The sequence below is a fragment of the Mycothermus thermophilus genome, assembly GCF_041956435.1.
Source record: "Mycothermus thermophilus strain CBS 625.91 unplaced genomic scaffold VTJ04scaffold_4, whole genome shotgun sequence".
NCBI classification, from domain to species: domain Eukaryota; kingdom Fungi; phylum Ascomycota; class Sordariomycetes; order Sordariales; family Chaetomiaceae; genus Mycothermus; species Mycothermus thermophilus.
In genome coordinates this window covers 511,762-538,335 of record NW_027191430.1, presented here as the reverse complement: position 1 = coordinate 538,335, position 26,574 = coordinate 511,762, and the positions used below count along the sequence as shown (strand labels likewise).

The 26,574-nt window shown below is 55.0% G+C and overlaps 9 protein-coding genes across 9 annotated transcripts; 3 read left to right on the top strand and 6 right to left on the bottom strand.

The window, feature by feature from the left end:
• Positions 1-623: 623 nt before the first annotated feature.
• Positions 624-2,280, top strand: VTJ04DRAFT_5898 (uncharacterized protein; the record flags this gene model as incomplete). The annotated part of the gene is made up of 3 exons (XM_069364062.1): positions 624-1,439; positions 1,524-2,139; positions 2,195-2,280. 3 exons carry the CDS (start codon positions 624-626, stop codon positions 2,278-2,280), a joined length of 1,518 nt encoding a protein of 505 aa, XP_069217927.1.
• A 255-nt stretch (positions 2,281-2,535) lies between these two features.
• VTJ04DRAFT_5897 (uncharacterized protein) lies at positions 2,536-5,033 on the bottom strand (the record flags this gene model as incomplete). The annotated part of the gene is made up of 2 exons (XM_069364061.1): positions 2,536-4,563; positions 4,629-5,033. The coding sequence occupies 2 exons, from the start codon at positions 5,031-5,033 to the stop codon at positions 2,536-2,538; spliced, it is 2,433 nt and encodes an 810-aa protein (XP_069217926.1).
• A 946-nt stretch (positions 5,034-5,979) lies between these two features.
• On the bottom strand, positions 5,980-7,011 carry VTJ04DRAFT_5896 (uncharacterized protein; the record flags this gene model as incomplete). The annotated part of the gene is made up of 2 exons (XM_069364060.1): positions 5,980-6,635; positions 6,711-7,011. 2 exons carry the CDS (start codon positions 7,009-7,011, stop codon positions 5,980-5,982), a joined length of 957 nt encoding a protein of 318 aa, XP_069217925.1.
• A 3,280-nt stretch (positions 7,012-10,291) lies between these two features.
• On the bottom strand, positions 10,292-14,297 carry VTJ04DRAFT_5895 (uncharacterized protein; the record flags this gene model as incomplete). The annotated part of the gene is made up of 5 exons (XM_069364059.1): positions 10,292-12,140; positions 13,054-13,586; positions 13,652-13,749; positions 13,840-14,165; positions 14,221-14,297. The coding sequence occupies 5 exons, from the start codon at positions 14,295-14,297 to the stop codon at positions 10,292-10,294; spliced, it is 2,883 nt and encodes a 960-aa protein (XP_069217924.1).
• A 1,911-nt stretch (positions 14,298-16,208) lies between these two features.
• On the top strand, positions 16,209-19,857 carry VTJ04DRAFT_5894 (uncharacterized protein; the record flags this gene model as incomplete). The annotated part of the gene is made up of 7 exons (XM_069364058.1): positions 16,209-17,090; positions 17,333-17,485; positions 17,546-17,597; positions 17,668-17,851; positions 17,915-17,971; positions 18,034-19,748; positions 19,829-19,857. 7 exons carry the CDS (start codon positions 16,209-16,211, stop codon positions 19,855-19,857), a joined length of 3,072 nt encoding a protein of 1,023 aa, XP_069217923.1.
• An 847-nt stretch (positions 19,858-20,704) lies between these two features.
• On the bottom strand, positions 20,705-21,433 carry VTJ04DRAFT_5893 (uncharacterized protein; the record flags this gene model as incomplete). The annotated part of the gene is made up of 1 exon (XM_069364057.1): positions 20,705-21,433. One exon carries the CDS (start codon positions 21,431-21,433, stop codon positions 20,705-20,707), a length of 729 nt encoding a protein of 242 aa, XP_069217922.1.
• Positions 21,434-21,538: 105 nt separating this feature from the next.
• VTJ04DRAFT_5892 (uncharacterized protein) lies at positions 21,539-22,718 on the bottom strand (the record flags this gene model as incomplete). Its single annotated transcript, XM_069364056.1, has 3 exons — positions 21,539-21,879; positions 21,951-22,233; positions 22,317-22,718. The coding sequence occupies 3 exons, from the start codon at positions 22,716-22,718 to the stop codon at positions 21,539-21,541; spliced, it is 1,026 nt and encodes a 341-aa protein (XP_069217921.1).
• Positions 22,719-24,761: 2,043 nt separating this feature from the next.
• VTJ04DRAFT_5891 (uncharacterized protein) lies at positions 24,762-25,728 on the top strand (the record flags this gene model as incomplete). The annotated part of the gene is made up of 4 exons (XM_069364055.1): positions 24,762-24,916; positions 25,181-25,226; positions 25,351-25,468; positions 25,607-25,728. 4 exons carry the CDS (start codon positions 24,762-24,764, stop codon positions 25,726-25,728), a joined length of 441 nt encoding a protein of 146 aa, XP_069217920.1.
• Positions 25,729-26,016: 288 nt separating this feature from the next.
• Positions 26,017-26,435, bottom strand: VTJ04DRAFT_5890 (uncharacterized protein; the record flags this gene model as incomplete). The annotated part of the gene is made up of 2 exons (XM_069364054.1): positions 26,017-26,298; positions 26,418-26,435. 2 exons carry the CDS (start codon positions 26,433-26,435, stop codon positions 26,017-26,019), a joined length of 300 nt encoding a protein of 99 aa, XP_069217919.1.
• Positions 26,436-26,574: the final 139 nt, after the last annotated feature.

Below are 26,574 nucleotides of genomic sequence, written 5' to 3'. Positions count from 1 at the left end.
TTGGTGGCTGCAGTGAGCTCGAAGGTGGAATATATAAGTCCTGAGTGATCTTAGAATGACCCTTTCTCTGCCTTCTTCCAGTGTTGATTGAGTGAGACCAGCAAGTGTACGTGTTGCTGGGATCAGCCCATCCACCTGCTTCCAGGCTCCGGTTGCTGTAGGCTTTCTCCGGCACTGTGCGGGCCGCCTCACTTTAGGCTTCTCTTGACAAAACTGACAGAAGAATGACAGGGACGGCACGGCTTGCCCAGTCAGGCGGCGCCCATAGAACCTGGAAGTGCCGGCCAGGCCCATGGCGGGGTACATGGGGTGGGGCAGATCTTTCCATGATGTGGCTTGACAACAAAGCTTCAGCCCCAGTCTTGGCATGTGCTGTGGCGCTATGCCGCCTTGTGGTCAAAAGTGGATCCCCAGGCTGTGGATCCAGATTTTCTGGAGGCAAGGTCCAAGTCCAGGTCGCAGCTTCATCAACCATCAACGACGCATCAATCATCCATCCATCGACGCGACAAAGCAGACACCAGCCTTCCAACCCAGATTAAACACTATTCAACCACAGCAATTGACAGGAAGCTCTCCCACCAAAATCGAATTTCCATCTTCCTACAGACCAATCCAGCCTCATGACAGAAGTAGCACCTCCCAGCGCGGACCTCGAACGGCTCGAGGCGCTGGTCCGCGACAATGCGCGCGTCACCCAGTCCATCTTCGCAGCGGCCGCCGGCGGCTCCGAACCCTCAGCTCGCAAGCGCATCAAGCTCGATCCCGGCCTGGCCTCCGAAGACCCAGACATCACCAAGACCGGCCTCTCCCTGCGTCTCTACGCCGAGTACCGCGACGTCCAGACTCTGCCCGAGTACATCGCCAAGAAGATGCCCGCCCCAGCCCAGCGGAAAAAGAAGCCCAAGCCCGGCGAGGATGCCGCGGCATCCAAGACGGAGGAACACGCGCGCAAGCTGATCGAGGGGATACCGCCCAGCAAGACGGCCCCCGCCTCCGGACCCGGCAGTTCCAGCGCCTTGGTCCTCTCCCGCGGCCGGCCGGCCGGCGCAGGCGCCGCTGCCGGGGCAGGGGCAGGGGCAGGCAGGACGCCCAACCGCAACGAGCCGGCCAACATGTCGCTCATACGCAAGCCAGACAGCCTCCTGGCCCAGCCAAAGCCCGAGTGGCACGCGCCGTGGAAGCTACATCGCGTCATCAGCGGCCATCTGGGTTGGGTGCGGGCGCTGGCTGTCGAACCCGAAAACAAGTGGTTCGCGTCTGGCGCCGGCGACCGGACCATCAAGATCTGGGACATGGCTTCGGGTCAGTTGCGGTTGACGCTGACCGGTCATATCTCGACCGTGCGCGGGCTTGCGGTGTCGCCTAGACATCCGTACATGTTCTCGTGCGGCGAGGATAAAATGGTGAAGTGCTGGGATTTGGAGACAAACAAGGTGGTAAGTAGTGACCCCTCCCTTCCTCATCGCGGATGCTTCCTCCAAGAATCTCTCTGGATACTGACGTTTCCCTTCCCCCCTCAGATCCGCCACTACCACGGCCACCTCTCGGGCGTCTACACCCTCAAGCTCCACCCCACCCTCGACGTCCTCGTCACGGGCGGTCGCGACGGCGTCGCGCGCGTCTGGGACATGCGCACGCGCAGCAACGTGCACGTGCTGTCGGGCCACACGGGCACCGTCGCCGACCTGGTCTGCCAGGAGGCCGATCCGCAGGTGATCACGGGCAGTCTAGACTCGACGGTGCGCATGTGGGACCTGGCGGCCGGCAAGACCATGGGGGTCTTGACGCACCACAAGAAGGGCGTGCGCGCCGTCGTGACACACCCGACCGAGTTCACCTTCGCCACGGCCAGCACCGGGTCTATCAAGCAATGGAAGTGCCCCGAGGGCGCCTTCATGCAGAACTTTGAAGGACACAACGCCATCATCAACACCCTGGCGGTGAACGACCAGAACGTGTTGTTCTCGGGCGGCGACAACGGGTCGATGAGCTTCTGGGATTGGAAGTCCGGGTACCGCTTCCAGGCGCTCGACACGACCGCCCAACCCGGCTCGTTGGATGCCGAGTCGGGTATCATGAGCTCGACCTTTGATATCTCTGGGTCGAGGTTGATATGTGGCGAGGCGGATAAGACGAGTAAGTCTTTTCTCTTTCTTTGCAAAACAAACAGAATGCTGACCATGGAAAACAGTCAAAATCTGGAAGGAGGATCCCAACGCTACGGAGAAGACACATCCCATTGATTGGAAGCCGACCTTGGCGAGGAGGAAATACTAGAGTTGGGATTGACGGGTTTCGGCGTGTATATTCACGGATTCTTGTTCTTTCAATGGGCTCAACATAGAACTGTCATGATCAAGCCAAAATCTAATCATTCCAATCCGGCTGGCTCAGCCGTCTATTACCTATCAATACTCCTCATCTTGTGTCCCTGAAGTGTCTATCCATAGCTAGGTATTTTCCTGTCCCCCCTTCCGTTGCTCAATACAACAAGTAGGCGGGTATCTATATCTCGACTTATCCATTTCACTTTCACAATACGATCCCCAACCCCTTAATCTCCACATCATCCCGAAACGCCATCCTCACCTCCTCATCCCCAACCGCCAACCGCACCTTGCTCGGCCTCTCTGCCTTGTACCCCTCCAAATTAATTATCCCCGCGCCCGCCAACTCTACCGCCGCTGCGCTCAACCCGGCCGGCCGGACATGCAGCGAGCGATTCTTGGCTCTCACCCATCCATTGTTCGTCGTCGTCATCAACCCCAACTCCCCTCCATTCCCCACGGAAGATGATGTCGAAAAAGAGGATACCGCTCGGCGATCCAACACCCCCAGCGCCCTCCCCGCGCCCTCGCGCTGGCCGCCCACGAGCGCGGCGGCGACCTTGAGCGCGCGCTGCAGCTCGTCGAGCACGTCGCCGTAGGTGCTCTCGGCGAGGCCGGTGCGCTGGACGCGCAGGAGCAGCGCGGCGAGGAAGAGGCGGGACGCGAAGGGCAGCGTGCGCAGGTACTGCTGCAACGGGTTGGAAGTGGCCTCGGCGATGGCGCGGCGGACGGTTTCGATGGTGACGCGGCCTGCGGTGGAGGGTTTTTTCTTCTTTAGGGGGTTGGTGGTGGTTTGGGAGGTGGGAGGAGGCGGTGGTTGGGGGTGTTTGGATTTGCGTTTACTGGGTGTGTTTGGGGTTTCGTCATCGCTGTTGTTGGTATCGTTGTTGGTTGATTTGGCTGCTTTGGCGGCGTCTGCCTCGGCAAGCTCGACCGCGCGTCGGCAAATGTCCAAGGCTCGTCTCGCGTCTCCGCTCACGGCCGCCACCTTGCGTGCGGCGAACTGGATGGCGTCGGCGTCCACGATATCCCCCGGCACGCCTTCCAGGCGGCTCTGCACGATGCGCATAAGCTGCTCGTGGTTGTACCCAGGGAAAGTGATGCGCGTCAAGCCGAGGCGAGAGCTGATCTTGTTGCTCAGCGTCCGCTCGGGCAGGTCCATCGTGTTCGCCACGGCGAGGACGATGAGCCGGCTGTGCCGCAGCCCCGGCCAGTTGAAAAAGTTGTACATGACGCCCTGGTTGCGCGTGACCAGCTGGTCGAGTTCGTCCATCAGCACCACGCATGGCACGCGCCGGGGGGAGGGGTGGCTGAACTCGCGCTCCAGAAGGTCAAGAGCTTGCGCAGGGCTGACGCGTTGGTTTTTGAGCGCCTCCCAGAGCAGCGAGTAGGCCTGATGGGGGTCGGTGATTTTCATGCCGTTGATTTCGACAAAAATGAAATCGTCAAGCTCGTCGGCGCGGACGGCCGCGTCGAGGTGCGTCACCACTTCCCGGACCGTGGCGGTCTTGCCGGTGCCCGGGGTGCCTGAGATGTAGATGCAGGTGCCGGTGCCGTCGGTGATGGCGGCTTCGAGGTGCGAGTAGACCAGGCTGAACTCGGCCTCGCGGCAGGGGAGGCTGGTGGGCACGGAGGCGACGTGGAGTTGGCTGCGAGCGAGCTGATAGGGGGAGGCTTGGACGTGATGTGGCGATAGAATACGGGTGGCTAGTGGGGTAAACTCGAGGTGTTTCTTGACGAGGACGCGACGGTGGGATGACGGCGTTGCTGGGTGGCTGCCGGGTTGGTGTTTTCGCCTGCTCCCTGGGGTAGCGGCGCCGGCCGTACGGGGCTTTTTCGGAGTGCGTGGTGTGCCTGAGGTGTAGGTGCCATCCTCGTCGTCATGCTCGGCGCCGTTTTGTCCCAGCTTGTAATCCCCATCCTCGGGGTCGTCCCTGGGTTGCTGTCTCCGCCTGCGGGTGGCTCGGGTACCCTTACGGACGAACTCCTGCAGGCTTTCGAGGTCGGCAAAGCCCCGGTAGACGTCTTCCCATACGAACTCGTCTGTGTATGTGCAAGTGCGTGTGTTGCAACCCCTGCGACAGATGAAGACCTTGCCGAACTCGGGCGCTTTCCTCGGCACCTTGCCGCCGGGATACTTCTTTTTGAATGCGGATTCGGACATGATGCGAGCAGTGCCATTGATGGTGGCTAGGGGGTTCACGTCGAAGGTGGGTGTGATGTAAAGTTCGTTCTATATCCGGGGGGCATCTGTCAGAGTAGAGCTCATATCAAAGAACCGAGACCACCTCAACGCACCTCAAGGAAATCCGTCCTCTTCTTGGGGTTCCGAATCTCGTTCGCCGACGAAAACCACATAAAATTCGCCGCCTTGTCACCATCCTCATCGACCAAGAATTCGCATATTATGCCAACCCAGGCCTCATGAGACCCCTGAGCCTTCAGCAGCATGGTGTCTCCGAGATGGCACTCGAAGCGGCCCATCCGGGCGCCAATGATGCGAGGCTCCAGGGCGGCTGCGGTCCGTTTCCGTTTCCTCCCCGTCTCTGCGGCAGCATCATCTTCAGCGGCGTCGTTGGTGGGAGTTTCGTAGATCCATTCCCAGGGGTAGTCGTCGGTTCCGAGCTCGTCGTCCGAGTCTTCTCTGACGACGCCGGGAAGGGGCCGGGGAGTCCGGGTTTGGCGCCCGACAAGGCCGGGCATGGTGTATGTATGCGGCGGTTATCGGGTAGGACGTTGGCGAATGGTGGGGGTGTTGTCGCAGTCAGAAGCGGCTTTGGTCAGTTGTTTGTCGTCGGGGCCATGAAGGTTACGGATGGCGCTGTGCTTGGCACGCGAGACGCGTCCAGACGCGCTAAGCTAAAGTGACGCACCCCTGTTCCGGGCGCCGTCCTGTGGACCAAGCCACTTGCGGAGTTGAGCCACAAAACCAGCCCCAGGCATGGAAGCGCTCCGCGGATTAAAGGAAAAAGCACAACTTCACACCCAACTTGAAATTCTCGTTCCAATGGAGTTCCCATGAGCTGGGATGAGAGACTCCTGCGTGGGACATTCTCCCAGACCTAGAGACCCTCCATCAACCGACTGATGATTGCTCCCTCATCTCACAGGGCAATTGCACGAAGGACAAGCACCCATCTCGAACTCGCTGTTAAGAGTGGCAGTAGAGAGGATCCGTTTTGCATACAAAAATCCGGCCTGCACTTACTTCTGATATTTCCGCCATGCTCCTTCCTTTCCGTCTTGCCGACACCATGCTTGCCTAGTCACAACGGGAAGTGCAAGCAATCTTCCAGCTTTGCCTCGTCGTTTGGAAGGAGACTGCGACCATTGCTTCTACCGGATGGCAGGACGAGGACTCACACCTCAGCCAGTAGCCTGACGTCTTGCTTGGTCCCGTGCCTGCTGTAGCGGCTGGCCATGGCCTCACCCCCTAAGAATCGAGGCACAAGGCAAGTCGAACATTTCATATGCAAACCGCATGCCCTCATCGATGCCATGAAGAACCCCAGGTCAAGTCTATGCCAACCTCAATTGGCACATGCATCAATCATATAAACAGCTTAACCAAAGGTCAACTATATACAAGAAGATCTCAACCGACCCCCCTCAACCCAACCTCTTCATCTCTCCCCCTTCCCGTCATCCTCTAAGGCGTGCACTGCGAGTACCAATCATTCTGCTTCGTGCAAGTACCCTCGGCGCAAGTCGTCGGGCCGGTATACCCATTCCCGCCGCACTGGCCCCAGAGCGGCGCCGAGCCGCCGCCGGTGTTACCACCACCGTTGTTGTTCCCACCGCCGTTGTTGTTGCCGCCGCCGTTGTTGTTTCCACCACCATTGTTGTTCCCGCCACCATTGTTGCTTCCACCGCCGGAGCAGGTGATCGGCCGCGGCCCGGGGATCTGGTACTCGCGCCCGCCGTTGTTGGCGTTACCCTGGGCGTCGTAGATGCTGACGACGATACCCGGGTGGTTGGCCGGGTAGGCGCCGGGGAAGCTGACCGTCTCGGAGGGCGAGAAGTTGCCCGAGCCGGTGACCTCGATCTGGGCGCACTCCATGTAGAACTGGGCGCCGCCGGGGAAGCTGGCCGAGTGCAGCGCCAACAGCTCGACGCGCATCAGGTAGTGGCCGGGCGCGATGCACTGCGGCATGGTGAAGTAGTGCCAGCCGTTGTTGCGGATCATCTCGTCGACGGCCCAGACGCCGCCCGACAGGCCCTTCTCGGCAATCTTGAACCACCGCAGGCCGTTGGGGGAGGCGGTCGCGGCGTTGTCGACCTTGGCGAGGTAGACTTGGATGGGGCCTGGGGGATTGAGGTGGTTAGTTATGAGAGGATACAAGGGGTCGGGAGAGAAGAGATCTATCTATGGGAACTCACCCTTGTGCGAAGCAGCGATCGGGTTATCCGGGTCACCCGGGAACGAGGGCCCGCCGATCTCGTGCTGCCACCAGGCGCCGACGGTGGCGCCGGCGGGGATCTTGATGACGGTGCCGTCGCGGTGCTGGATGTTGGTGTTGCAGGCAAAGTCGGGGTGGTTGACGTTCTCGATGGGGTAGTTGCTCGAGGGAGCGCGGACGCCCTTGAGCTGGCCTTGGTCGACGCCGTTAACCGACACGCGCTGGAAGATGGCGTGGCCGCTGACGGCCGTCGCCAGAGCGACGAGTGAGAAGGGCCTCATGGTGGATGGGTTGTGTTGAGGAGCTGCCTCAGATCTTTGGCCTTTCTTCGCTCAGGGAGAGAGATAGGTAGTGAGGAGTGAGCAAGGCAGCTGATCCTATCCTTCTCTTTCTTCTCTCTGACCTAGGAGGAGGAGGATGGCCATTCTTATATATGTCCTATCCCAACCCCATGACTAGGAGTATGTACTTCCTCGGGTTCCCTCCCCTCTCCCATACCCTCTCCATCCTCTCCATCCTCCTCCCCCGCAAGGATCAACGTCCTATCGCCGGTGGACCAACAACCTCCGTGGTCCATCGCAGCACCGGTCCGCTGGCGAACCTCCCCAAAAAAGAAAGCGGAAGAAGCCTCCATGGCCGAACGGAGCTGGCATCGTCTTGGCGCGTCCATGCGGGCGGCCCTCTTCCCGCTCGCCGGCCGCAAAGCGCAACGTCCGTCCGTCTCCCGCGGCCCCATTTTTTTCTCGATGGAGCATGCTGACCCTGACACCCCCCCGGTCCGCAACGCAACGGTCGGTTGTGCGCTTTCCCCAGATTTCCAAGCCTTCCTCAACCCGGTTTGTGGCTTTTCTTCTTTTTCTGTTGGTCCTTGTTGGACCGAGATTGGAGGGGTGACATCACGCATCCCTCCCCACCATAAACACGGCATACACGGCATACACGGCATACACGGCACACGCATGTATGGCAGCTAGAAGCGCCGGAGTGAGAATGTACTCCGTAGGTATGCCGGGCGACCTTCCTGTTGGCTTCTCCTCCAGGTGGTCATTTCCCTCTATTACACGAACTCGGGTTGCGCACTACTACTAAGTAATCAGTCAGCCGTCCTTGTAGCATCCTTGACTACCGATACATACCGAGGCACCTAGATACTAGTAGACTCCGCCCCCCATCCCACCAACGGCTTCGGTCCGAACTCCGAGCATTACGCTCCCCCCTTGGCCCGTTGGGCACATCTGAAGCACTACGAAGTAGGTCAGGTCGGTAGTCCGCACATCTGTGGAGGTAGCAACACACATCCGGCACCGGCGTGGTGGTTCCGACGGCTTGTCTTGTCGATGATCCGCAATTCGCTCCGCTTCTTTGCTCCTACTCCATGTCATGTTCGCTGTCGTTTTTAGTCGACTTGGTTTGGCATGGGGGGATTAAGCCCCGAAGACGTAGAGTGGTATTCTTCGCCCAAAAGTTCTAAACGAAGGCGAATCTCCTCAGATATGCTCATTCGTGCTTGCCACCAGTGGAACTGTCCTCCTCGTGTTTGGTAATTATGGTCCTCTGCGACTTTCTCGTGGACAAACGATGTCAACAAATGGTTCGAGACGTCACAGGAGCTACAGCCCTCCTCAATGTGTTCCATCTGGCTGCAAATGCGAAGGAAGAGAATATTGCACAGGAGTTGGAGATAGCCTCTCGCGTCAATTCGATGTTTCAAGTGTTGAATCAACATCAACCACAACGTTATCCTTGGGACCTATTCCGTCTGGTGCGCCTAAGGCCAACCAAAGACTTCCTTGCTGCGTTCTTGGACAGACCCAAGAAACAAATCAACTCCACCTGGCCTCAGTACGGCTCCTGGATTCAGTTCGACGACTTATTCTGGGATGGAACTGCGATTGAACAAGCACAATACTTGGAGACATTGTTTGAGGCTGGATGCGACCCGACTGGCACAGCGGCCAGTTTCCTCTCATTTCTCTGCGTTATGGGGCCGATCCACGGAGAATCGGATAATCACGGGGTTTACGGGACCGATCCAAGGTCGATTGGACATACACTCAGACGCGACATTATAGTGAGCAGAATAATGCGCGAAATAAGATGCTTACCGCTGTCTCTGGTGTGCTTGACAGGTAATGTCACAGCAGTGAAGACTCTGAATTGAATCAGGGGCCGACGTCGACTAGGTTTCTGCGATGCGCCTTGGGACTTCCTTATCTGATGACTGCAAAGTTTACCCATCGCACTCTGCCTGCCTGTGGTTTGGTCAGCGAACTGATGACTCTCAACATTCTGTCGAGATTGTCGAGGCTATTCTCCGGAAACGACCCAAAAACTGTTTCTCTGAATTTGGCACAGCCCTTATCGCGGCAACCTACTCATTGCTTCCAGAAGTCGTAGAGCTGCTGCTGCGCCATGGAATGAACCCAAGAGAGGAGGCCCCCGTTTGAATCTTTGACAAACCGAAGTTTACTGCATGGGATACATTTGAACTGTGGCCAGATAATCAAGTCAATAGGCTGAGGAACTTGTTTACCGACTGGCAAACTGGCGGGTTTGTGTGTGGCCCATTATGCGATACTGTCTCAAACGCCGAAAGGCGGTAGCGCATCAGGGGCATATTCATACAGTACACCGGCCCAAGGGAGATTCCTCGGCATCAGTCGGAGGGGCAGGAATCATCTCTCAAACGCCCGTCGCATGTAGGAACAGCTGTTCCTCAGTGCAGTCCTCAGGTTGCACCGAGGGAGGTGATCGTTGCCCGGGATTTTATGGTTCAAAAGAAAGTTGAAAGCGGATGTGAAGGTGCCGTTGATGCCACCGAAGCCTATGAAATGACACCACTCAGGCCGCAACAACGTTAAGAGGGTCCTAGAGATTTTGGGAATGGAGGCAACGACGACAGCCTGTAATTATGTGTGATCCAGACCATAATTATAGAATGGGGGATCAGTCTCGTTCTTGGCTATGGATAGGACGAGGTACTTCACTACCTAGTTCATGGATTTTCAAGGATAGGACCCTTCGACAAAACTCTGCCCTCGTTTTGTTGATCTTCAATCCCCGGTGGTTGACCAATATACCATCACTCTAATTACTCACTAAACGTGGTACCATCACTCAATCACATCAACCCTATTCCTCCAATGAGTATGTTGATGACGCCATCTCAAATCCATGAACGTGGAGATGGAGGTTCTAGTCCGATGAGTTCGAGTAGAATGAACGTACCTAGGTCCCTATCCTGTAGAGCGTTTCAACATTTGTTTCCACGCGCCGTCTCTGGTTTTCCGTTCCTCCGTTCTCTCGCTGCATTTGACAGGGACTCCAATGGCACGTGAGCTTGTTTTTGTGGACCTGCTCTCCGCATCAACGGCGTGACTTCATCCCTTTCTAGAAAGAAAGACACAAGTTCCCAGTATTGTCCTTTGTCTCAGTCGTTTCCGGGAAATTCCCAACTTTTCCAGCAGTTCATTCCTTTGTAGACTACCACCAGAGTCGTCTATCAGCTATGTACACACCAGATTCCACTGAATTCATCGATCTCTCGTCCAGACCACAAGGTCAAGGGACCAAGGCTTCCGCTCCCTCGGTGTCTAGTGGAAAACTATGCCATTCGTCTCTCCAGTCACCACCTTTGCTTGGCCATAATGTACTCCAGATGTCGACTCCGTTCTTGTCCACATATTCTTCCAGGTCCTCTCTGCAATACTCCGTACCATTATAGGAGACCCCGATTTCACGCACGACCGCCTCGTGGTCTCGCACCACATCTCTGGTGATCAACCAGCTCCGGGCGACCCACTCCAACCAGGGCGAGAACTCGTCACAGTATATTACCTGGGAGTGCGCGATGTTTGGCTCAAGGGAAAGCCGCTCCAACGTTGCTGCACACCCCGACGAAGAAACTTCCTTGTAAATAGCTCTTGCCAAGGTTTCGTCAACAGCTAGATTCTTCAGCTGGTAACAGACTTCTTGAATGCGGTCCTCTTCGTTGACATCAAAACTGAAGTGATCATTTCTGTCGGAGGGGACAGTGCAATCAAGGATCAACTTGGCGAGCCGTAATCGAGGCAGTCTTCCGAGCGTCCGATAAAGGGCTACTTCTTCTGCGATACCATGACGGCGGCGTATGCGCAAATGGACGTCCTCAAGCCGAGAGCAATGGCGCTGAATGGAGCGGATTTTATCCGCATCTTGATTCGGCTGCTTGACAAGGTCGTAAAACGGGAGATGGAGCTTGCGGAGGGTTGGGCCATGGCGAGAGAGGAGTTTTTCGAATGTTTCCGGGCTTATATCGGAGCCGTGAAGCGTTAGAGTTTCAAGTGGAGGTAAGTATCGGAAGAGTTGAGCTGAAAGACGGTCCCGAATGTCGTCACTGTCATCCGCTGCAAGATCGTAGCCATTCTCGTCCGTCACGTTTAGTGTAAGTGTTAGGTGACGAAGGGAATTTAGTTGGCCATTTTCAGCCAACGAAACCAGGATTTGCAAGCCGTTTAATGAGAGAGACCAGGAGTGTTCGAAGCGCCTAAGAAAGCTGGGGTTTATACATTCCATCCACGTTTTGAACGTCTGAGCGCTGTCGTTTCCGATAATGATGAGAGTCTCGAGCTGGGCTCCCTTCCAGTCGGCCGGCGGTTGCTTTGCCGGGCGGTCGCGAAAGAAACCGCGCCATGGTTCTCTTGGCGCCTGAAGAGCTTGATGAAGTGAGAGGGTTCCAGACGGACAACGGTAGTATATTCGCAGATGCCGAAGGTTCGTCGCATAGCCTAGTCTAAGTATATGTTCTAAGGCCTCCCCGTTAAAGCTGAAGCGCCCGTCGTCGTTGTAGGCGAGAATGCTAGTACGGATACTGGTAAGACAAGGAGATGTAACCAGTAAGTACTCGTCCGGGTCAATATCAGATAGCTGGTTCCATTTCTGGTAAAGGCTTCGGAGGCTGAAGGTGCGGACGTGTAGGCGGCTTGTCGGATGGTGTTCATGGAGCGCCGTTAGAACGCAGGCTGGAATGGGATTGGTACAGGCCCACACCACGTCCGTGAGGCCAGTGAGCTTCTCAAGGAAGGGCACAAACGGGAGCCAGGCTTCGTGCTGGACCTGTTTATACTCCGGCCTGATTATAGGGCTTCCTGGATCAAACCCCACATTGTAGCTGTCCTCATCCTCGCTGTCGCTCACATTGTTGCTTGCCATGCGTACTATAGGCCGAACATTGGCCGCCATCTTACCGACGAGCACGAGCTGTCGGATGCACCCAAACAGGCTATCGCGGCCGAGGATAGTGTTCCATCTCTCCAAGTCGGCGCTCAGCTTTTCCTGGTCGCGGATGTTGAGAACGATGCGGGAGAATTGAGCCCTTGTTGAAGCTTGACGGCATATTTTGCTCGCCAGCGACAGGGAAAACAGGCTGCGTCTGGGGAGATACGCGCAGATATGCTCTAAGATGTGAAAGGGCAATCTCTCAAGCGACAAAGGTTGGGAGTGTGGATGTGGATTGGGGGATCCCATGGTGGCGGGTAAGCGACGCGGACAGTGTTGTGGGGATGGGGGAAGTTGAGAACTGAACGCGTGGAATCGGTTCTGAGTCCCTTCCTTTTGTAGTGCATGCCGACATACCCGACTTACCTTATTTAAGATACCTAGGAGGCAGGTATCTAACTACCTTGAGACTTGTGCAGCAGATGGTCCCTGGGAGCACCGGCTGCAGCGAATGCAGCACCTTATGCAGTGTGACGCTGAGGTGACTCCCAGCCAATTTAGCCCCACTGTCTGATCCAACCCTGATATCGGTGCCTAGGTAGGTAAAAGGATACAGGATTCTCATCTGGCCCTCGAGGTACGGTTTTCCTATGTAAATAGAACAGGTATGAGATGGACTGGCGACCCCGGTGTAGGAAAATATTACTACTACTACTACTAGCCACCTATGTACCTACACCTCCCGGTACCGCAGACCTATACGTATGTACATGCCCAGGTACCTAGCTAAGGTACCTCTCTACCGACGTTTGCACTCATAAAGCTCCGGTCCCACGCATGTGCATATACTAGGTATGTGCCCTCGGTTTGCGGTGAGAAGGACCTTATTAGCACCTGTCATTGTGGATTGTCTTCAAATCAAACCAACGTGACTGGAGAATGAGATCCACGGATTACAAGCAACCGCGAGAAAAAGCTTGCTACCTTAGGTACCTATCGAAGTCAGTGGGAGTGCAGCTCGCGACATGACGAACCCATGGCGGGAACACAACAACCCAAAATCCTAAGCCCAGCCCTAGCACCGATTATTGGGCCTGTCGCTATGCCAGCATGAGCCTTCGTAGTACAGTCGCCATGCTGGCTGACCGTTGTGGCCTTGGGGATCGTATTGAAAGAGCGCCATTCCCCGTTCTGATTGGTTTATCAGTGCCGCCTCGGCCGGGATCTTCTTATTTAAAGGTTTGTAGGGGAACCTAACGGTTCGGACTCTTCCACCAAGATGGGCATGGATCTCCCTTTTGAGTTCGGTCATTTTGCTTGGGTACCGGAGGGTCTTGCCATCGTCCTTAGTTGATACCATCATAAAGAGTATTGTGTTGTCGTCGGCACGATTGAACAGATTCGGGTCGATCCCTACCGAGGTGTCTGCCGGTTGTAGGTAGCTCGTACCAGAGACATCTGAGTTATACGTTGAGGGAGTTGGATTCGTCACAGGTTCCCCCCTGAGGTGCATGAGAACACGCTCCTCCCACGTTTTAGCTTTTGATTTATCGCGCCATGCAAAAAATTCGTTGTCTGCCATATCTTGATCCGGCTTCCCGAGGGAATAACTCTCCCAGTAGTGTGCCATCCAGACTGCGCGCCTGGAGACGAGGGTGATCTGGCGGCATTGTGGTTCGATCAGTACTCGCAGTCCGCGAATGTCTTTTGCCCGAGGAGACTAACTTGCGTGCACCCAGTAAGACCTGCCGAAATGATGTGAAACGGCTCGTCCCCAAACACTCTTTGATGTGATACAGCCACTTCTGATTCCACCGATTCGCCTAGTTGCGCCGAAACAAGAATAGGTAGGCAACGTTAGTCCCTAAGCTGACCGTCGGGGAGCGATTGGCATGAGATAGGGGAGGACGCACCGTTAATGAGTGATTCACCCAAGAAATGAGACAGTCCCCCAAAATATTGCATATCAGCCTCAATGACTGGGTCTGTGTCCGGTTGATTCGGCCTCCATCTAAAGAGGTCGCGCATGTATGTTCTGGGATCCCGTGGAGTGAAAACCCTCTTGCCCAGCAGGTGCGTAGACTCATTTGATCGTGCCCAGCTGATGTGTCCTCGAGCTCGGAGGAAGGAGCCAGAGCTGCAAACACCAAGACCACAACTTCCTATCTCGCAGGACGTCTCGCAATAGTCCAAAGTCGGGTCATCTTGGCGAGCTAGCAGCGAAGCAGAGTCGAGATCCCTGGCCACATAATCAGTCGAAGGAACAACGACGGGAAAACGAAGAACACACTTACTGGCGGGAGACAGCTCTGGAGAGCGCGAGTGTACCCCAGTACAAGGTCAACAGCAATCGCTTGAGTGAAAGTGTCATGGTGTTTGAGCGCAGAGTACAGGGACCTTTCCAGAACTGCGAAGTATCTTGGGGATACAAAAACGCACCAAGTCTGAGAGCTCGGGGGAGTGTTCAACTTTTAACCACACCCGAATGCTGAACTCCAACCGCCCAACCCCAATGTCTTTTCAAGTTCCAAGGAGCATCTACAAGTCACCAACGACCTCTCCGGATCTTGACACTGAGTGTCAGATGCTCTGTTGTACACCTGCATACCCCTTCCTCATCAGCCCCCACATTCTCTCGCAAAGAATACCCTATCCAAACTCTGCACAGACAGGCCATCCCAAATCCTCCTCCAAATGCTACAGAAACCGAGCCTACCTCTTCAGTTCCGTCAATTCCTGTGGAAATCGGGTCATATCTCTCCACCAAAGCCAGAAACAGGTATCGCATTGGCTTTGCCTCAGAGGAGCTGCCAGGCCACTAGCAGCTCGGGTTGTGACCTTACATGCACACTAGGGGCTTCATCACCAACATCAACGCCATGAGCAGCAAAAGGGGAGCCATAGCAGGACGGAACATGTCACTTGTGATAGGCCTACCCGCAGAAAACTTGGGATAGTTGCTTATCGTGCTAGTTTTCGGCCGCTCAGGTGAAGGTCACATGTTCCTTACATCCGGCATCACGGTCAACACCAGGGGAACGAGCTTAGGGTAGTGACAAAAGCCTCGTTTCCCGGAACACAAATCCTGACCATGCATCACGAAGTCACAAAGTACCTAAAGTCGGAAACAAACCTTACATTGGTCGTTCGGAATGTGACCCTATATGCACGCACAGTACTTAACTGTCACCAACAAACGTGCTACGGAGTAGACATGGGGGTGGACTGTGTGAGTTGGGGCTAGTACCTGGGGCTCGTGGGGGTTGGGCGGCCAAGCTCATCCGGCACGTGAGGTTCGATGTATGTGCTGTACCAAAGTACATTGTAACCGGGGTCCTCGTTTTCGGGAACTGGTCCAATGTATCACAACCTACATCCACACAGTAATACCCAGGTTAAGCTTAATGCGCAATGACATCGAACGATTGGAGCGTTTAACTGCCGACATAGATTGCTGTGAGGTCAGATAGTGATGGGGGCTGGATGGGGGCCGGATCCTCAGAGGTTGATACTTCGACATGACACGACTCTTCCAGGAACACAATCTGGCCCGGTAATTCGGAATGTCACCCTATATGCACCGTTCAGACTGTATCACCAACAACCTCCTAGGAGACAATAGTTCCATAGACATAAGGTCAATCACCGTTCACCTCTGGTACGTTAATACCTCATTCGGCATGTCACCCTATATGCACCGTTCAGACTTTATCACCAACAACCTCATAGGAGACAATAGTTCCATCAATAAAGGATCAATCATCGTTCACCTCTGGTATGCTAATACCTACTATTATGGTTTAGTCTCTACAGGCTGCACGGAACTTCTCTTCGTGGGCTAGGTTAACTCCTTTCCCGCCAGGTAGGTACGTTATTATATCGTATAAGTCGAATTTCAGTCATTGTATAGTTGAGCCCCTACTAGCTCTATTGTTTGACTAGTTCTGCAATGGGCAAAGGCGTGGTTGGAACGGAAGAAGACGTTCGCCAATAAGTCATCATGTGGACGGATGAAGCAAGTGGACTGAGAGGGGGGTGACCGTGAGCTCACAGCGAAGGGGGCATCATGCGTGATGACTTTCAGGTCCTGGAAATGGGATCAACGCGGTGGTTAGGGACGAGTGTAAAGATCATTCACGCATGTTGTGCAAGCTGCAGAGTCAACACTTTCTATATATTAAGCCACGCCAGGAGTATCTCCCGTGTCATAGCAGCTCGAACACATCACTCCCGTTCATCCGCTGACTCTTAACTCCCTTGAAATCACCTTTTTTCTATCACCATGGGCCAGTCTTGCAGTTACACGCAGGTCCAACCCGGCGACGGCTGTTGGTCTCTGGCACAGCGCTGCAGCATCACGCAGGAACAATTCATGCAATACAATGGCGGCAACACCATCTGCTCAACTCTCGAGCCAATGCAGTACGTCTGTTGCTCCGACGGCGCGTTACCAGACCTTCCTCCACCCAATTCGGACGGCACCTGCGTAACTCAACAAGTGCTGGCCGGCGACGGATGCGCAACCTTAGCCAACCGCTGCCAGATCACTCAAAACAAGCTCATAGAACGGAACCGCAACAACCTATGTTCGACTCTTACGGTTGGAGAATATGTCTGCTGTACGAGTGGAGAGCTCCCTGACTTTTCTCCCAAGCCTAACGCCGATGGGTCCTGTTTCTCTTATATGGTTCAGCCGGGGGATACCTGCTACGATATTGCACAAGCGTATTACGTGACGGCCCAGCAGATTGAAGACCGCAACCACAATACCTGGGGCTGGTATGGTTGCAGCATGCTGATGGTGGGCAACAACATCTGTCTGTCGACTGGGGATCCTCCGATGCCCGCCCCTCTCGAGAATGCCGTATGCGGTCCCCAGAAAATTGGTACTACGCGGCCGGCCAACATGAGCGATCTGGCAAATCTCAACCCGTGTCCCCTCAATGCTTGCTGCAACATCTGGGGTCAGTGTGGCATCGATCAGAACTTCTGCATTCCGAGTCCTATCCCTGGAGGGGCCCCAGGCACAGCCCAGCCGGGCTCAAACGGATGCATCGCCAACTGCGGGTTGGACATCGTCGGAAACGAATCTCCTCCAGCAGAGTTCAAGCGGATCGCATATTGGGAGGCGTGGAACCACGAGAGACCCTGTCTTAACATGCGTGTAAGTCCCCTATTTCCTGACCCTTTATCAGGCTGTTGGGGGCGCTTACTTTGGCGGTGAATACTAATTGTAAAACCCGATAAAAGGCTGGAAACATCGATACTAAACACTACACCCATGTAGTAAGTCTTTGTTCCTTCGCAGCCCTTTGTAGATAAGGGAGGGTTATTGATGTAAGATTACAGCACTTTGCTTTTGGAGACATTACATCAGACTACTATGTCGATGTGAGCGGACTGCAGGCGGCTTACAACGAATTTAAGGCCCTGCAAGGTGTCAAGCGCATCATGAGCTTTGGCGGCTGGACATTCTCGACAGCCTGGGATACATACCCAATTTTCCGTGAGGGAGTGACAGCTCAAGAGAGGCAGGCCTTTGCCCAGAATGTGGTCAATGTAAGCCGAGCGACAGGCAGCATTTATCGGGTTTGCTAGCTACTAACGGTCTTTGCGCAGTTTATTATTAACGAAGGGCTGGATGGCGTTGATTTTGACTGGGAATACCCGGGTAGGCCTTTTCCTTTCCTGATTTCTTATTTTACTACTAGAGGAGTTATCAGTTAACAGCTTGGTTCTAGGAGCGCCTGACATCCCTGGCATTCCTCCAGCTAGTGAGCAAAATGGGCAAGACTATCTCGAGTTCCTCCAGATGGTGCGCCAGCTTATGCCCTCCAACTTGACAATTGGCATCGCAGCACCAGCATCATTTTGGTATTTGAAGGGCTTTCCTCTGGGTGAAATGGCCTCTGTTGTCGATTATATGTAGGATATATACGCTTTTTTTTTCTGGACAAACGAACCCTTAGCTAACCAAGTTAACTCTAGCGTCTATATGACTTATGACTTGCATGGACAATGGGACTACGGCAATCCGTGGACCGCGTAAGTGAATGTGACTCTTATTCCTATTGAAATATATTGTCGGTCTAACGCTGAATATATAGGTCCGGATGTCCCGAGGGCAACTGCCTCCGCTCTCATATCAACCGAACCGAGACGGAGCTTGCCTTGGTTATGGCCACCAAGGCTGGAGTCCCTGCTCATAAGCTCATTGTTGGCATGCCAATGTATGGACGGTCCTTCAAGATGGCTCAGCAAGGCTGCTGGGGCCCAAATTGCCGCTTTACCGGCCCCGAATCGGGCGCCACCCCTGGCCGCTGTACTGGGACCAGCGGTTATCTTTCCAACTTTGAGATTCGTGAGATTCTGGCGACCAACCCGACAGCGGAGCTCTATACCAGTGATGACGGCGATATTCTGATTTATAATGGAGACCAGTGGGTGTCATGGCTCTCTAAGTCATCCTACAAAGCCCGGGAGCAGTGGATCAAGGGTCTCAACTTCGGCGGGACCTCTGACTGGGCTATTGACCTGGATGTCGACTACGGCACAAACCTGGGGAGTCCCGGGGGGAGCCCTGGTGGTGGTTCTGGCGGGGACAGCGGTGCTGCGCCGATCTTTATCAGTCCGGATATCTACGACAGCCCCGAGGAGGCACCGGAAGTACGCTGCCATCCACCATGCACGCTTGTCTTCCCGCCTTGGCCGCTGTCAACTCCGACGACCATCAGCATGCCGCCAGTCACTGTCGCTTACTCGGAGAACTGGGAAGTGACCACCACTATCAATGGCGCACCCGTAACCACCTCAACAGGGATCATCACCAGCACTGTCATCACCGTTCCTCCGATAACTACAACCGAGATTCCTGTATGGAACTATTATTGGGACGGTCACAACAGCGATGACGATAGTGACTCCGACGACGAGGGAGTGATCATCTACCTAACCAGTAGCGTCATGTTCCCTCCTGTCACCCTGACCAGGACCCGAACACCCGTTCCTGGCACTACCGAGACAATTGTGTGGACGTACAGCCCGGGCCCGTATCCCACGCTGCGTCCACACCCAAAGGCAGGCGATGACGATGATCCAATCATCCCCCCACCTCCTCCCCCAGGCCATAAGGATCGGGTGTCTGTCACAGAGGGAGAAGATGGGCCGAAATGTCGGCCTGGGCAGAATTGCGGGCCAAAATGCAGTTCTCAGTGCGATCCGGAGGTCATCCCGTGTCTCTTCCTCTGCGGCTGTATTGGGCCTTTCTGTCCCCGTGGCTCCTGCATTGGACCAGGCTGCTTCGACCGCGGCTTCGTCGGCGGGGGAGGCGGCAGCCCCGAAACAACCTGCCGGGTCCGAACGACTGTCTCGGATTGCAAGGTCCAATGTTCTGTGCTCAGCTACAACGCGCTCGATGTCCGGACGAGGTGCGAGGACCCCTCGTGCGAGCACCCGGTTACCGGCTGCTCAATCACAGGGACCACCACGACCACAACCAGAACTCGCTCATGCCACTATGGAGCGACCTATGTACCCTACACCGATATCCCTGTTCTCGGCAGCGGCGGCAGGGCCGGTACATGGGAAGACGATTCAGACGACGATGATACACCCAGTCTTGGAGGGCCGTGCAGCGAGCACTGGGATTGCATGAGCATAACTGATTGCCCCACAGGCAAGTTACCTGGATGCTTGTCACACGGCGTTGGCCAGCCCGGGACTTGCGCTTGCTACGACGATTTGAATATCCCGCTTGGTGGTCCATGCAACCGGCACGCGTATTGCATGTCGAATCAGTGCCCTGGAGGAACGTACCCAAGATGTCAGTCGCATGGTGTGGGCCATCCCCCCACCTGTGCCTGTATCAATGACGATGATGATGGTGGACATCTGATTGTATAGGCTTGGATGTTAACGATGAACTGAGGTAGTTGCCTTAATTAAATGATGCCTTGTGTAGATGTTATCGAACTGTTAATTCCAATGACCACATCCTGGTCTAAGCGTATCATGTGCTGGAAGTGCAGCGATATTGTTGTCACCCCTTGAGGGTTCAGGTTCAAAAGAATACACATTCGTTGGACACGAGCCTGGCGATTTTGGGATCTCCTGTCCGAGCTCACAGCCATGAGGCCATTCATTCCGCATCTGCACTGCATGAAGATCTCTATTAAGCGCCCTAGATTCCTCAAGATGGACCAGTGATCCGCCGAGAACGAAGCTCAGCCGTGGTTGGAAAATGACCAGGTCTTGGAGCAAGGCTTCGCCGTGTTGAAACCGAGATGATTGTCGATGATGAGTATCAAGAGAAGTATGAAGATGAGAATCAACATTGCAACTTCAATCGTGAGGGGATGAGCAATTGAGGTAGGCGAGCATCTCAGGATCAATCCGCGATGTCTTGTTTGGACGGTGATGAGATCTGTGATATATCGGGACATCCCTACTACCATGGACTAACTATTTGACTGAGACATCGGAACTCAACGCCGGTGCCAGGGTAATCAACAAACAAGCCCACCGTTTTGAGGCCGCCGTTTTGTGCCCATGGTTGGCTTGTGACCCGGACATCTCAATCTGTTGGGAGAGTAACTTTGCTCGGCTCTGAGCATACTTGTTAACAACCTGTCTCCCCATCAACCTGGCCGAAGAGGCTCCGTGACTGCGATGACAGGGAGGACGAGGGGAGGAGAGGAGGAAGTATGCGAGGAATGGAAGAAGAGATCAATCAGCTTGACCCCGCGGTGTCATCAAGAAACTGTTGGTCCCTAAAACCGCTCATACTTCATCAACCAAACGTTTATTAAGACTTCGTACGGGGCGTGCTCGCGCTGGACACGGAATCCGCTCGGGCAGCAAAACAATGACAAGACTATACACAACACGAAACAAAAAACTCAAAAACGAATATGGGCGAGGGCGTCGTTCCGCCAGGACGAGGGGCTCAGACACGCTGACTGGCCAGCTGGCTGACTGACTACCTCGCTGGCTGTCCATGACCAAGGATTCGGACTGACCAGAAATGCAGTGGCTTGCCATACCTCCTCCCCCCCCCCCCCACAACGAGCCCTTCCCAACACCGACACCCTGCCGCCCCATGCCCTTCCCTTTCCCACAAGACCCCGCATCGTGACTCCGGTCGGTGATGTCGTTCGTGATGCCGAAACCGAATTCGGCCCCATCTGTCATGCACGCGCCGCCAAACATCCATCCATTCCGCCCAGTGTCATTCCAAGTGGAGACCTCATCCAGTATGTCATCAATAAAACACAAATATCCCAGAGCTCCCATGATGCGCGCGTTTTCGCTTTTTACCCCCCGCAGACTCCGCATTATGTGTATAGTGTGTACCGAGGTGCCGTTATAATGTTGAAAAAAGAAACATGGTGCCCAACTTTCCCATACACGACGCCGCCCCACGCCTGGCATATAGCGTCCACCATCCCACTCATTAAGATCCAGGCTACCGCGTCGAACAGACGAGTATAGCTGCCACGAGGCAAACATCTTCTTCGTCTCTATCACGACACGAGGAGCGTTTGGAGTGCGAAACGACCCACGTACCCTGGAATTATCATCATGACATACGACAGGGTCGCAAACACGAAGAGCTTAAGCCCTCCTCGAGCGGGTGGTCGAGCCGTTTGTCTTGACGCCAGTGGACTTGGCGTCGCTGGTGCCCGTGGCATAGCCGTGAGCGTTGGCCTCGAGGCCGTGGATAGGGTCGGGGAGAGGGGCCTGGCTCATGCGGCGAACAGCCTTGCGTGTGGTGGTGCTCTTGCCGTCCTTCTTGTAGGTGGCAAGGTAGAACGAAATGAAGAGCAGCAGGTACGAGCTCAGGATCACTATGCCCGAGATGGCCGCGAACTCCTCACCCGCGCACTTACCAGCGTTGGGGAGCCACGGCCAGTAGGTCGAGGTGAAGTAGGTCCACGAGGCGAAGTACACGAAGCCTGGAACGGATCGAGCGTTAGAACACGCTGACAAGGAGAACGCGTCCGGGGTGGGGCGGGATGCAACGTACCGAGATCAATGATGAACTGGATAATCTGAAGACGAGTGATCCACTCCTTCCACCAGATCTTGATGCCACGGGCGCTCTGGAAGTAGTACCAGTACATGACGACGTGGACCATGAGGTTGAGCGAGATAACAACCCACGAGACCGAGGTCGATCCGATCAGCTGAGTGTAGCAGAGGAGAGCGGTGGCGCCGTGGTGGTAGCAGTGGAGGAAGGTGAGGGGCTTCTTCTTGAGGAAGAGGAAGCAGGTATCCAGAAGCTCGAGGTACTTGGTGAGGTAGTTGAGCTAGAGAACGAAGACATATGCGTCAGCATTGGGTATCGTCTTGATTGGGGGGGCCATGGCACGGAAGAATCGAGGCCACTTACGTAGTAGAGGACCACCATGGGCTGGGTCCATCCGCCGTCCCTGTGGCAGATGGCGTGGAAGATGCCATGGCGCACAACGGTGGGCAAGACCTGCTCAATGAAGAGGGCAAGCAAGATGCCGCTGATGGCGGTGAGGTAGAAGTTATGGATGAGGAAAAAGGTCCGCAGCTTGAAAGGCTCGCGGTTCCGCATCACTTCGCGACCACCAAGAATGACAACATAGTACAATGTGATGAAAATGGCGGTCTCCTTAAGGGTCGACATGGGCGTGACACCGGACACGAAGCGGAAGTCGTCGGCCGGGTAGCCAACAACCTTCTCGAAGGCCTTGTTGAAGATAGGCCAGAGGTGGATGCCAAACGGCCGGTCCAACGTCGGGACCCCGAACTCGATGAGAGACATGGTGTCGAGCTGAGGCAACCTGTGAGCGGGGAACCCGCGCGGGACGTGTCAGGACGAGTCTGCGTAATGGTTTCGGCAGGGCAAATGCGGTGTTTGTCCGCCTACTCGCGCGAGCGCAACGAGTGTGACGTGAAGATACTGACCTAGCAATGCAAAATTCGATGGATTAAAGGCGATCAAAAGAATACGCCGACCGAAGCAAGGGTGGAAAAGAAACAAGGCCGCGATGCAGATGCGTGTGTTTCGGCCACGAACGAATCGAAGAAGGAAAGGAGGAAACGAAGAAGAAATGGAAGCGGCGGTAGCAACACCAACACCGTCGCAGCCCGAGGACGAGAAGACGTGGAAGGAAGGAGGGAGAGATGGGAAGTGGAAGGGAAAGAAGAAGGATTGTGCGGAACAACGGAGGATGGCGACAAGTGGTTAATGTTTGGCGGTGGACAAGAAGAGCCAAATATTTTTCAGCAGGTCCAGGGCTCCCGAAAAGGAGAAAGCAAGCAGCCAGACTTGTCAGCCAGGCGCGTCCCAGACGTGGACCGCAAAAGCCTTGGCCTTCATTTCCCTGGTTCCTGCATGTGAATCCCCGCTTAGCCAATCACTGCCCTGGCGCGGCACTGCCCGATCTGGCCCCACAAGGACTCCCCGGGCCTCGGATCTCCCTTTCTTCTGTTGCTTGTTTCTCGAAACTTTTTTTGACATCCATGGATGTTGGGGCTGGGCATGTGCATGTTGGATCCAAGGTGTCAATGACGACAGAAACATTGGAGTTTGGTGTCAAAAGCTCTCCGGATGGCTGCCAACCACCAGGGCAATGGGACCCGTCCCGTGCAATGCAATGCGCAGCTAGCTGGAGCCGTCTTGGGAGACGAGAGAGATGCAAAGGCCAACCTACTGACTCAGCGTGCTCGGTTCAGCCCCTCTGAGCTGCTTCCTATGGATTCTTCAGCCCGATGAAACCCACCCGCAGACACATGCGTGGAAACTCAGAGAGCCGACTCGGGAGTATTTTCAGGGGGGACGGCTCCAACAACAAGACCTGACTCCTCGCGCGGCAACGCCGGATATGGGGATATGGGTGATCTGATACAAACAAAAGTCTACACGTGTACCTCCCTGCGTGCATGCACTAGGTTATCGGTGGTGGGCTTTTCAATTCGCTCCGAAGTCCGCAGCGCAACTACACGTGGGCCTGGGCAAAAAGACCGACTTCTTAAGGGCTGATGTCACGCGCCGCTAGTCTCGGGCTCCGCGGGCCCGAAGAGCCTCAACAATGTGATGTGACATTTCACAACAACGGTGAACCAACAATTGATGAACACCAACACGGACGGACCCAACATTGCTGAAGAGAAGTTCTTGTCCCTTCCTTGAGAGATGGGCTTACAAGAGACAATGGGCAAGGAGGCCATGAAGACACACCCATGATACTCATACTTAGTTACCCGAGATGCTTCCTCAAGAAGCCAATGGCCAGTCTTGTTTGCACACATTTCCACCCAGACCCTGCCTGACTCGGCATGGAGTTCATGAGAAACTGCATGTTTGATTCGATCTCGATGTCTGCGTTGTCTCGGTCTAGGATTTGGTTGGGAGTTGGATGGAACCCTTGAGCCGTTGCGCCGGGTCCACCGGAAACAAGGATCAAAGATGCATCAGCCACAGGCGCGGTTGATGCCTCAGGCTCGACAAGGCGTTAACAACAGCCACACACAAGCCACGGCTCCCGACCGTAGCCCCCCCTCATCTCATTGGCGGGGCACTCGCAACTAACCGAGTTTGGATGTTCGCATAGCCGAAAGATCGTTCGATGCCAATATCCGTAACACTTCCAAGCATCATCGTCAAACCAAACCCACCAGGTTGCGACCATTTCCCGCTGCTGCGCGATCAAATCAAACAGCTCTCCTCACGACAGCTGCTCCTCCAGCTCCGCTGACCACTTCTACCCGCCTCAACGACCCCTTCCTCCGCACCGGGATACCAGCCCTCCAACCTCCTCGCCGGCCACCTCGACGTCAGCATCCGAGAAAATAAAAAATAAAAATGTCAGCTTCCCTGCTCCGTGCCGCTGTCCGCCGCCCCTCCGGCCTTCTCCGTGCTGCCGCCCGGCCCCAGCGCATCGCCGCCCCGGCCTTCAGCACCACGGTCCGCAGGCGCGCCGAGCACCATGAGGAGACCTTCGAGGAGTTCTCTGCCCGGTGAGTCGCCCTCACCCACGTCTACGCCCCTCCAGAGAGCTTTGTTTTCTGCCCTTTGTCGCTGTGCCGAGCCCCAAATCAGAGCTTTCTGCAGAGCTCCGCTGCGTAGCTTCGAAATCCTAGAACCCATGACGTGACTCGGCCACCCTCCCCCTCTTATCTCCCCAACACCACCACCGCCACCACCACACAACATCCCGCCGTCGTGCATAAGCTCTGACGCCGTCGTCATTGGGTCAATTGCTGATTGTCGTCGCCCAACAGTTACGAGAAGGAGTTTGACAACGTTCAGGATGTCTTTGAGCTCCAGGTATGTTGCCGCCGACATCCGGCCCGTCCGGCCATCGCCACAGCTCCGGGCCGGCGACCCCTTGTCTCGGTGTTCCTCTTTGATAGCATCTCTACAAACGCTAACCTCTTATTCCCACCTACAGCGCAACCTGAACAACGCCTTCGCCTACGATCTCGTCCCCTCCCCCTCCGTTTTGGCGGCTGCTCTCCGTGCCGCCCGGAGGGTCAACGATTTCCCCACCGCCGTGCGCATCTTTGAGGGTACGGATTGACTTGTCTCCTTCCTTGCAAACTCGAATGCGGGGGATTATCCCCTCCCCATCGTTTTCCCCTTATCCGGGAGCAAACCAATGCCACCATCTCTCACATAACCCCCCAGGCTAACAAACATTGTAACAGGCATCAAGGCCAAGGTCGAGAACAAGACCCAATACGAGCAGTACCTCCAGGAGCTCAAGCCCCTGCGTGAGGAGCTCGGCATCCCGCTCAAGGAGGACCTGTACCCGGAGGAGAGCAACTAAAGAAGCTACACATAACAACATCAGCCGCAAAGGAAGATATCTTGGGACAGAATGCTTCCTCTAGCGTTTGTTGTTGACTGCTCTCCATGTCTCGTTCATCCTTCACCATCTCAGCCGCTGCTGTTCCCGTCATGACTTGGGGGTCCAAATCACAAACCCTTGACGCAAAAAAAGCTGTTTCCCCTCGTGCACAGTGGGCTGCTCGGAGCTGAGAAGGGCGAGGAATTTGATGAGACAGATGCTCAATGTGTATACATGTTCCACTATCTTAAGGTACCTTACCTGAACCTAGACTCTTTTTTTGTCTCTCCTTTTGCACTTCACACAAAAACGAGACATGATGACGAGGGGATGGCTTTTTGTTGGTAGACGCAAAAAATCAGAGGGGGTTGAAGTGTGCGAGGGGAACTGGCACAGACAAAAAGACGGTGGCAGACAGGCTAACGGATGGTGGGGAGAGGTAGGAGTTGAAAAGAGAGAAAATATGTTTGTTGTTTGAGTCCCAGAAGAAAAAGTTGAGGTTGCTTCCCTACTTACCGATTGATATTTGGCAATGTATCTTTCCACCTGCTGTCTACCCTGGTCTGCGCAGCCTTAGGTCGTCCTACAGCCACCCCGTGATGATGTCTTCACTTTTTTCGAGTGTATTCTGAGACTTCCTTGGAAGTCAACAAACTACAACAACTCACATGGACCAAGACCATCATCCTCTTTTTAGGGACGAATCATTGGCCCCTTTAGGATGACGTCTTCCGTATCATCACCAGCTGTCTGAAGCGCATGGGTACCTCCTTCACGCAACCATCCACCCAAGTAGTTGGTCGTTTTTTTTTTTTTTTTTTTTTT